This window comes from Oncorhynchus keta, chromosome 27, assembly GCF_023373465.1.
Source record: "Oncorhynchus keta strain PuntledgeMale-10-30-2019 chromosome 27, Oket_V2, whole genome shotgun sequence".
In the NCBI taxonomy this organism is placed as follows: domain Eukaryota; kingdom Metazoa; phylum Chordata; class Actinopteri; order Salmoniformes; family Salmonidae; genus Oncorhynchus; species Oncorhynchus keta.
This window is the reverse complement of record NC_068447.1, coordinates 36,750,288-36,760,029: the sequence shown is the minus strand read 5'-3', so window position 1 is coordinate 36,760,029 and position 9,742 is coordinate 36,750,288. Positions and strand designations below refer to the sequence as shown.

General features: G+C 40.6%; 1 protein-coding gene across 1 annotated transcript; it reads right to left on the bottom strand.

The window, feature by feature from the left end:
- Positions 1 to 3,307: 3,307 nt before the first annotated feature.
- On the bottom strand, positions 3,308 to 9,051 carry LOC118359917 (oxysterol-binding protein-related protein 2-like). Its single transcript, XM_035738836.2, has 14 exons — positions 8,913 to 9,051; positions 8,394 to 8,520; positions 8,133 to 8,247; positions 7,956 to 8,031; positions 7,611 to 7,745; positions 7,383 to 7,480; positions 7,041 to 7,223; positions 6,809 to 6,916; positions 6,605 to 6,694; positions 5,358 to 5,478; positions 4,957 to 5,076; positions 4,714 to 4,837; positions 4,513 to 4,603; positions 3,308 to 4,376 (listed from the first exon to the last, which is right to left on the bottom strand). The coding sequence occupies exons 2-14, from the start codon at positions 8,428 to 8,430 to the stop codon at positions 4,274 to 4,276; spliced, it is 1,401 nt and encodes a 466-aa protein (XP_035594729.1). The 5' UTR covers positions 8,431 to 8,520; positions 8,913 to 9,051; the 3' UTR covers positions 3,308 to 4,273.
- Positions 9,052 to 9,742: the final 691 nt, after the last annotated feature.

The following is a 9,742-nucleotide window of genomic DNA, read 5'->3' as shown; positions in this document are numbered from 1 at the left end:
ACACCGTTCTCCACCTCCACCACATAGCCCCCAATGCCATAAACTGTAATAGACTGTACATGGGACACCCTACTGAGTATTTTCCACCCTACTTTGGCTGAGACAGGTAGTAAAGTTTTTTTCTCTACAGGCCAATAAGTATCCCACACAACGTGTATTGCATTACAGTAAATGGAGTGGGTGGAGTAAGGAGTCCCCAACACTCTGTATTAAACCTGCTGCCGAGAACAAGAGACCAATTTAGGTTTATCAGACTGTTGAGTAGTTCCAAAAACATATATTTGTATTTGATTGAAAGTGTATTTCTTTAAATATATCCTTTCAACATACCAGCATTTGTGTAAACTTTCAAAATAAATGCTGGCATAAATAATACAATATAAAAAATAAAATGTGTCAAATTATCCATTTATTTTTTCAAAGGTGGTTGCAATTATGTGAAAAACAGTTGTACTCCACTAGAGTACCAAAAAAAACTAGTTCCAAAGTTTAGCATGTCTTTGCAGGAAATCTTTATTTTGAAGAAGGACAATCTGTGATCGTGCTGCCAGCATAATATCCTGCTGCTAGGAGAACGTTCAGCTACTAGAGCAGAAACAATCTGACAGGAGGGTGAAACAAAACTTTTCTGAAAACATTATTGCGATTGGCTGACTACTACCATTGCATGGCTGTGATTGGTTAGAACATGCGTCAATGTTACACCTTTAAACGACACAAAATATATATATATATATATATATATATATATATATATATATATATATATATATATATGTGCTGTTCAGCCAGATATAGAATATAATAACTTTATTTTACTGTACATTCACATTTTCTAGACTGTATATTCAAAAGTGAAATCAAAATGACATCTTCTTTTGACATCATTAACAAACACAAAATTCTCAATTATGGGTCCTGATACTTTATTTCATAAATGTTGCTTCTTTGCAAATGACCAGTGTACAGTAAGAACATCACAATATAGTAGAGTAAGGCGTGTTTCTGGAACCTGGCGATAGATGTGTGTAATAATTCGCAAAAGCTCTGTACAAGTGCAGGAAAACAACAGAAACAACAGTATATGTGCCAGTACATTGACTAGGACTGACATGTATACATTTCAATCAATCAAATGTATTTATAAAGCCCTTCTTACATCAGCTGGTGTCACAAAGTGTTGTACAGAAACCCAGCCTAAAACCCCAAACAGCAAGCAATGCAGGTGTAGAGGAAAAACTCCCTAGTGTTGTCTTAAGGGTAAAAAATGCTAAAAATGTGTTTACACCTATGCAGTACCTTTAGCAATAATAATAATAATAATAAACCTCTACTTTAGTAAAGAAAACAATTATGACAGGTGTGATGTAATAAAAAACGAGTGGTGTCCACTGATTGTGCATTGTGAAGAGGGAAAACACAGATATTCACCAAGTTTGTGATGAATGACAGATTGTTCCTTCATGCAAAATAGATTTGGGGTTTACAATTCAATTAAGCTGCTTTATTTGAGGGGTTTATTGAAGGCTGGTCATTTTTTACCCTTAGGACAAGGGTAGTATACAGAATGTTAAGACTACACATGGCCAAAAGTATGTGGCTCGTCGAACATCTCATTCCAAAAACATGGCCATTGATATGGAGTTGGTCCCCCCTTTGCTGCTATAACAGCCTCCACTCTTCTGGGAAGGCTTTCCACGAGATGTGGGAACATTGCTGTGGGGACTTGGTTCCATTCAGCCAAGAGCATTAGTGAGGTCGGGCACTAATGTTGGGTGATTGGGCCTGGCTCGGAGTCGGCGTTCCAATTCATCCCAAAGGCGTTCGATGTCAAGTTCTTTCACACCAATCTCGACAAACCATTGTGCACGGGGGCTTTGTTGCCACAAAGTTGGGAGCACAGAATAGTCTAGAATGTCATATATGCTGTAGCATTAAGATTTCCCTTCACTGGAACTAAGGGGCCTAGTCCAAACCAAGAAAAACAGCCCCAGACCATTATTCCTCCTCTACCAAACTTTACAGTTGGCACTTTGCATTCGGACAGGGAGTGTTTTCCTGGCATCCGCCAAACCCAGATTAGTCCTTCAGATTGGTAGATGGTGAAGCGTGATTCATCACTCCAGAAAACGCATTTTTAATTTTAATTATCCGTTATTTTACCAGGTAAGTTGACTGAGAACATGTTCTCATTTGCAGCAACGACCTGGGGAATAGTTACAGGGGAGAGGAGGGGGATTAATGAGCCAATTGTAAACTGGGGATTATTAGGTGACCATGATGGTTTGAGGGCCAACTGGGCTACCTGGTTAAATAATGGTGGTTTGCACTGCTCCAGAATCCAATGGGCGGCAAGCTTTACAACAATCCAGCCGACACTTGGCATTGCGCATGGTGATCTTAGGCTTGTGCGGCTGCTCGGCCATGGTCACCCATTTCTTGAAGCTCCCGACGAACAGTTATTGTGCTGACATTGCTTCAAGAGGCAGTTTGGAACTTGGTAGTGAGTGTTACAACCAAGCACAGATGCGCTTCAGCACAAGGCAGTACCGTTTTGTGAGCTTGTGTGGCCCACCACTTTGAGGCTGAGCCATTGTTCCTCCTAGAAGTTTCCACTTCATAATAACAGCACTTACAGTTGACCGGGGCAGCTCAAGCAGGGCAGAAGTCTAACGAATGACGGTGCCACGTTGAGTCACTGAGCTCTTCAGTAAGGCCATTCTACTGCCAATGTTTGTCTACTGAGATTGCATGGCTGTGTGCTCAATTTTATACAACTGTCAGCAACGGGTGTGGCTGAAACAGCCGAATCCACTAATTTGAAGTGGTGTCCATCTACTTTTGTACGCATATACAGTATATGTAACCAGACCTTTGAGTGTTCCACTGTGCACCATAACCCTGACAGCTAATTAATGATACCGATCAATATCTGAGGGGATACACTGTTAGAAACATGCCAAACGTAGCCTACTTCTACATAAAACATTTTTTATTAAGGGTAACAAAACATAAGTGTTGTGAAGATGTGAGGGTGGGGGAAGCAGGTCAGATACCATCATTCTGTGCACAGGACTGGAAGCATACTCAGATGGTAGTGTTAAGAGATAACTAGTGCTATCCCATTGGAGTATGACACACTCTCCAAATCTAGAAGTACTGTATGTTCAGCACAGAATCTTCAACGGTCAGATACCAATGAGGGAGGCCCATAAGTGATGTTTGTTTATTTTCACATTCTATGTCTCCTTGTTGTGCAGTAGATAGAGAAAAATGGTCATGTTTGTTTGCATAGATTTACGATGGCTGACATTTAAAAGGTGCTCCATTTTATTTCATGTCGCTGTGATCAATACCAGAGCTTTACGTAATGAAAAAGGGGGATGCGATTTGATAAAACAATCTTTCAAGTGTTGTATGGCTTTCGTTTGTGTAAAGAATTGTTTAGGTGACCATGCACACACGCACACACACACACACCAAATTATCATCTGCATTTTTTTACAGTTTTCAATGCCATAACAATAATTTACAAATAACACTTAGTTTACTAAGTTAGTATAAACATGGTCATTAGCAGCTTTCAGTTCTAGACTTCTAGTCACAAAACAACACGTTCAAATCCTGAATATTTAAGAACGAACGTGAACAATGTGCACATCATGTTGTAGAAACATCTCAAATAAAACCCTTAACACTCACACAACTTATGAATAAAAGTTGTGTGAATGACGCCTGATCTTTGAATGTAACTGTGTTTGTACAGTGAGTATTGTACAAACTCCTCCTTCCAATCTAGCTCAACATGATAATGTATGTCGATCAGATCTATAGTACATTATTCCACTGCTGAACAATGGCCACCACCACAGATGTCACATTATCGGATGTGGTTTTAGAAAGCCTTTTGGGTACCATAAATAAAACCATCAGAGATGAGTGGGATTCTTACAGTTAATTAACCAGGAGGCCCAGGCCATTTAGGAAGACTGAATATTCTCTTATCTTAGCCTCGATTTGAAGTCTTTCACAATGCTCAAATGTTCCCTTTGTCACTTGCAAAATGGGAATTAAATCATGTTTGTCACATACATATTCGCTTCTTGATTCCATTGTTGTATTGCGGGAGAGGTTTGTCTAGGTTGGGAAATCTGTAATAAAATTGTGGGCTCAGCTGCCTGACATTCTAAGGCTGAGAACGAACGGGATCATCGGGCAAACATCAGTCCACTACGGGTGGTGATGGAAACCCTTCCTTGTTCCTCCTGCCCCATCAGTAAAGGTTGGGACAGTCTGTGTAATTTCTATCAAAATATCCCCCTGTGTACAGCCAGTCCTGGGCTCCTGTGTGAGGGTTTGTTCCCAACCGAAACCACCTGTGAAGTTCAAAAGAAATGGTACAGGAATTTGTTTCAGGGAAATGATTGAATCAAAATTGGATTCCATTAACATGAAAACACATTCACATCTCAGGGCATACGTATACTTATTATTGTTGCATAGCGAACACACCTGGTTGACCACTCTTCTTCATCCTTGGAACATTCCTTGCGTGCAGCTCTCTGTTTTTCCTCTAGCCTGTCCTTCTCTACACTTGCTGTGTCTGCAATATACAAACCAATGTGCTCCATTTTGTTTGGTTATCGATTCATCTTGAATGTTGTTATCGAATAGTGTGTGCGCGCGTGTCTGTGTTTCAATGTGAGTCATTACCCAGGTCTCCATTCTCCATTGCTCTGACGTCAGGTCGTAGACGGCAGTCTGTGGGTGCCAACAGCCTCTCCATACCAGGCTCCAGCTCATTCAGTGTCATGGTGAAGCTGGTGAAGTTATACATCTATACCCGAGAGACCAAGGATGAGAGTCAGGGTTAATTAGGTACACAGGAGAAACAGTAAGAAACACCATATCCCTAATGGCTCCCTGTGTGTGTGTGTGTGTGTGTGTGTGTATTACCTCTTCAGAATGTGCAGGTTGTGGGGTTATTCTCCACAGTAAGGCACTTCCTGTTATCACAGAGACGGTCTCTTGAACCCCAGGCATATCTTCAGTCTCCTGTTTTCCAGCACTTTGCTCCTACATACAAGACTATGCACATTAGTCTACTATAAACTACAGACAGTTGCATTTACACAAACTTTAAAGCAACATAAAGAGCCATCTACCATAATACACTAATAGAACAGTCATAACTAGAACTGCTGTAGCACACTATGCCTACAGTACTTACAATGCCTTCACCTAAAGCCACTGCATGTTTATGTGAAAGGAAGAAACACAATTTTAGGAAAATTATTTCACCTTTTTTGTTGTTGCCATTGGGCCGGTTCTTGGACAAATCACTTCTGAGTGCTCACCGGTTTATTTTTCTTAGCATCTCCCTTTTCGGCCTTCTTCTTGTTGGCTTCATACGCCTTAGGCGCCACACTGTACATACACTCTGTCCACTTCCCATACAGCACACGTCGCTTCTTCTTACTGTTCCCAAAACAATGCAACCACAGTTCAGTTAGGAACAACCACACGAAACAGTGAGATACAACTTAAAACATCCAGTCGTTATTGTACGTCAATGCTGACAGAATGCATAACAGACGACACACACTGCCGTTTAAAAGTTTGGGTCACTTAGAAATGTTCTTGTTCTTGAAAGAAAAGCACATTTTCTATCTATTAAAATAACATCAAATTGATCAGAAATACAGTGTAGAGTAGACATTGTTAATGTTGTAAATGACTATTGTAGCTGGAAACGGCAGATTTTCTACGGAATATCTACATAGGCGTACAAAGGCCCATTATCAGCAACCATCACTCACGTGTTCTAACGGTACATTGTGTTAACTAATCCCAGTTTATCATTTTAAAAGGATAATTGATCATTAGAAAACCCTTTTGCAATTATGTTAGACCAGCTGAAAACTGTTGTTCTGATTAAAGAAGCAATAACACTGGCCTTCTTTAGACTAGTTGAGTATCTGGAGAATCAGCATTTGTGGGTTCGATTGCAGACTCAAAATGGCTAGAAACAAATAACTTTCTTCTGAAACAACTGAGCAAGAGGACAAGTACATTAAAATGTCTTGTTTGAGAAACAGACGCCTCACAAGTCCTCAACTGGCAGCTTCATTGAAATAGTACCCGCAAAACACCAGTGCCAATGTCAACAGTGAAGAGGTGACTCTGGGATGCTGGCCTTCTAGGCAGACAACAACAGTTTTCAGCTGTGCTAACATAATTGCAAAAGGGTTTTCTAATGATCAATTCGCCTTTTAAAATGATAAACTTGGATTAGCTAACACAACGTGCCATTGGAACACATTAGTGATGGTTGCTTATAATGGGCCTCGGTACGCCGATGCAGATAATCCATTACAAATCCGACTATTAATGACTATTTCCAGCTAAAATAGTCAATAACAACATTAACAATGTCTACACTGTATTTCTGATCAATTTGATGTTATTTTAATGGACAAAAAAAAAGGTATTTTCTTTCAAAAACAAGAACATTTCTAAGTGTCCCCAAACTTTTGAAAGGTAGTGTATTACTATGACTTAACAAATTCCTAATTGTGGGCTCATTACTCTATTCTTCTCTCACCTCTTATCCTGAATGTAGCCCTCCACTTTGTGCAGCTCTTTCCCAAACATGCCGCACGGCTTGAAGTTCAACACACACCTGTCCCCCGTGCTGACCAAGCAGAAGAGGCGGGAGGGAGAATATTCATTTATTTATAGTAAATTCAATCAAATAAATCATAATAAACGTTTGTTCTGAATCAAGGTTTGACATTTGCTGTCTTACTTGTGGTTGACTATTTCCACAGTTCCGTATTGCTCAATCCAGAGTTTGCCCATTATGATGTTATGTACACAGCAGAGAGGGTTTGTCCATGTAAACGCCTCTTTACGTCTGCAACAAAACAAGTTGTTATTACGTCACTAGCGGTTGATGTGAGAGAGTCTGTATTGTGTGCTTAGTACACACAGATGTCAACGTACATACTGCATACGCTTTCTTACACGCAGTCACTCACTTGAGCAGCTCCAGTGTCATGGTGCCTTTAGGCTCCGCCTCCACGCTCTTGCCCCAGAACTTGAGTTTGGGGTAGATGGAGCCGTGGAACTCAAACTCCTGCTTCAGAGACTGGGCATGGAAGGCACTGATAGGTGGATGGTGGCTGACTTGTTCTGAGATCAACCTGTACCCCTCGTCCTCACTAAGACAGAGAAGAGCATGTTAAAAAGAGCATACTCGACACCTCAGTAAATAGATTATCCAAAGAGATTCGACTTATTTAAACGGTCCTCTGAAATCAATACAAATCTCAAAAAGGTTTCCAGAAAAAGAGGTACAGTATGAAAAATCCTAACTGTACCGTGTGAGTTCATAGGTCTCCCCCAGCAACGGATTAAATGGCTTTCCAGTTCTGTCCCATTGAGATGCCACAGAAGAAACTGCAAAAGCAGCTACCACCTGATAGAGATAACACAGGATAACACAGGATAACACAAAGTCTGTCATTGTGTGAAGCCCCGTAAGAGCAGGTACAACTATAGGCCTTGTTGAGGGGAGGGTGTCAGTGTATCCCATCTGTTTTCTTTACCTGCATGCGGTCTATGGAGTCTGACAGGGTGCAGGCTTTGTGGATGAGGTGAGTGTGTTCCATGTACTCTGACATTCTCTGGAGGAAACTCAGGGGCTCGTTGAACACGATGGGCATCGTTATCTTGGACAGCTCCTGTGTAAATGCAGCAAAGAACAAATGAATAGAGTCATTAATAGATAATAGCTTGTTTATTACATTTACCCTAAAGCGTTTGTATGAACTCCTCTGTAAGATGTGGGTAAAACAGAATGTCATCCAATTTGTAGCTTTGTTATGATTTCTTTTTGTGCGTCTGTATAGTGGATGGTTTTGGGGGCATAGAAGTGTTGGAGACATCCTCACCATGCCAATGCATTTCTTTAGTATGCCCCATACACTGTAGTCACATCTGGAGATCATTGGAGCAGGCAGGGTTTTCCTGTAATAAACACCAACACAAAGACATAAAAAACGATGGACACTGAATACACATGCAAACTGTGATGCTACAGGACATAGATCTTTCCTTTGCAACCTCACCTGCGCTCCCACACTCCATTTGCCTGAGGTGTGCTGGCATTGGATGAATGCTTGCTGTCATACACTTGGGCATCTTCAAAATTGACCTCACAAGAGTCCTCATCTGATTCGAGACCTGAGAAATACAAGAAAAAAGGGTCACTCACACTAAGAAGTCTCCCTTAGACAGTCACGTGCGTCTGCTATTATAAACACATAGCGATTAGTCTCCCACCAATTAGCTAATGTACTTTTTATGACATTTCTAAAGCATGCATCCACCTGTCTCAGCATCGTAGAACTCTTCCTCGCTGTTCATTCTGAGCAGTATCGTGCAATGTCACTCAAAACATATCTTTATTTATTGGCCGGGTACTTGTGGTTCAGGCTGTCCAAGCCTAACAGACACCTGGAATCAAAAACACACATTCCCATCCATCAGTGTGTGCCACAAGAAAAATAATACGAAAATAATTACAGTTAATAATACAATTATATTTATTTTTTACCCATGAGAAAATCAATTTACTTATTGCGAAATACCCTAGCTTGTTGAGCTGTGATGGGCTGGCTAGCAACTAGGACCACTAGCTAGCTAACGTTACAGTACTACTGTAGCCAGCTACAGCTAATGTCAGCCAACAAGTCAGTCACTCCAATGTCTTTGGATTCTGCGAAAACTGCGCGCAAAGTGAGCTGGTGCTGGATCAAAGATTCAAACGGCTAGCAAACGTCAGCTAACGACTGAAAGTGCCTAAATACAATGTAAAGAATTTAAGGAATGTAGTAAATGTGATTTACCAGCCTTTCAAAGTCCAAATGTGTTGCTGTTAAAAACATAAACAACGAAGAGTGTACTAGTCTTGAAGAACTCTAGGGGGCGGAAGTGGGCGGTAAGGACGATGCTACTGATAGGCCTGTCAACCAATCCTAATCTTGGGTTTTTGTCCTGTCATAGACAGTGCAAGAAAAATAGAAATAGAATGGATAGAACGGATAAAGGTCTAAAAATATTTTATGCATTGATCAGTTAAACATGCACCAGATGCTCAGAGATTTTAGTGATGGACACCAATTCCACATTGCCCAAGATGGGTATCTATTCAGTAGCCTAATTTGTTATTTTACTTGATTTATTTGACGATTTTAAACACAGTACAACCACACGTGGATACAGTACAATGCCACTAAAATCGTCGACATAAAAAAGTTTTGTGACCCATTGTGACCCTCTTGAATGGTAATGGTCCATATAAGTCTAGCTGTTTATTTTGGAAAGCAAGTTCAAGTTCAGATTTTAATGGAAAATATCTTAAATGATTGACATTAGCCTTGAATTTGTTTTGCACAGAAGAATCTCTTGACCCTCCTACCATTATATCCAATGGAAGAATAGTGATGCATGATGGGTATGATGGTCTACAGTGCCTCTCCGCGTACAAGACACTGAAAAAGGCCAGGATAACGGGTGTTATTTATAATCGCTATAATACATCACGTTATCTGATAGCCTGACAGGTGTGCGTTCAAGTGTCAGTGTTGCAAATGTTTTAATTTCTACTCTGGCCACGTGAGGGAGTCATTGATTTAATAAAAAACAACATGCGCGCAGACAGGGCTGAATTGAATAG

Excerpts from the sequence above, each read along its gene's own strand:
- LOC118359917 (XM_035738836.2), bottom strand. The coding sequence starts at position 8,430 with ATGAACAGCGAGGAAGAGTTCTACGATGCTGAGACAG. Across the intron at positions 6,695-6,808 it reads GTGGAAATAGTCAACCACAA|CACGGGGGACAGGTGTGTGT; the intron begins GTAAGACAGCAA and ends CTGCTTGGTCAG. Across the intron at positions 4,604-4,713 it reads AATGGAGAATGGAGACCTGG|ACACAGCAAGTGTAGAGAAG; the intron begins GTAATGACTCAC and ends TGTATATTGCAG.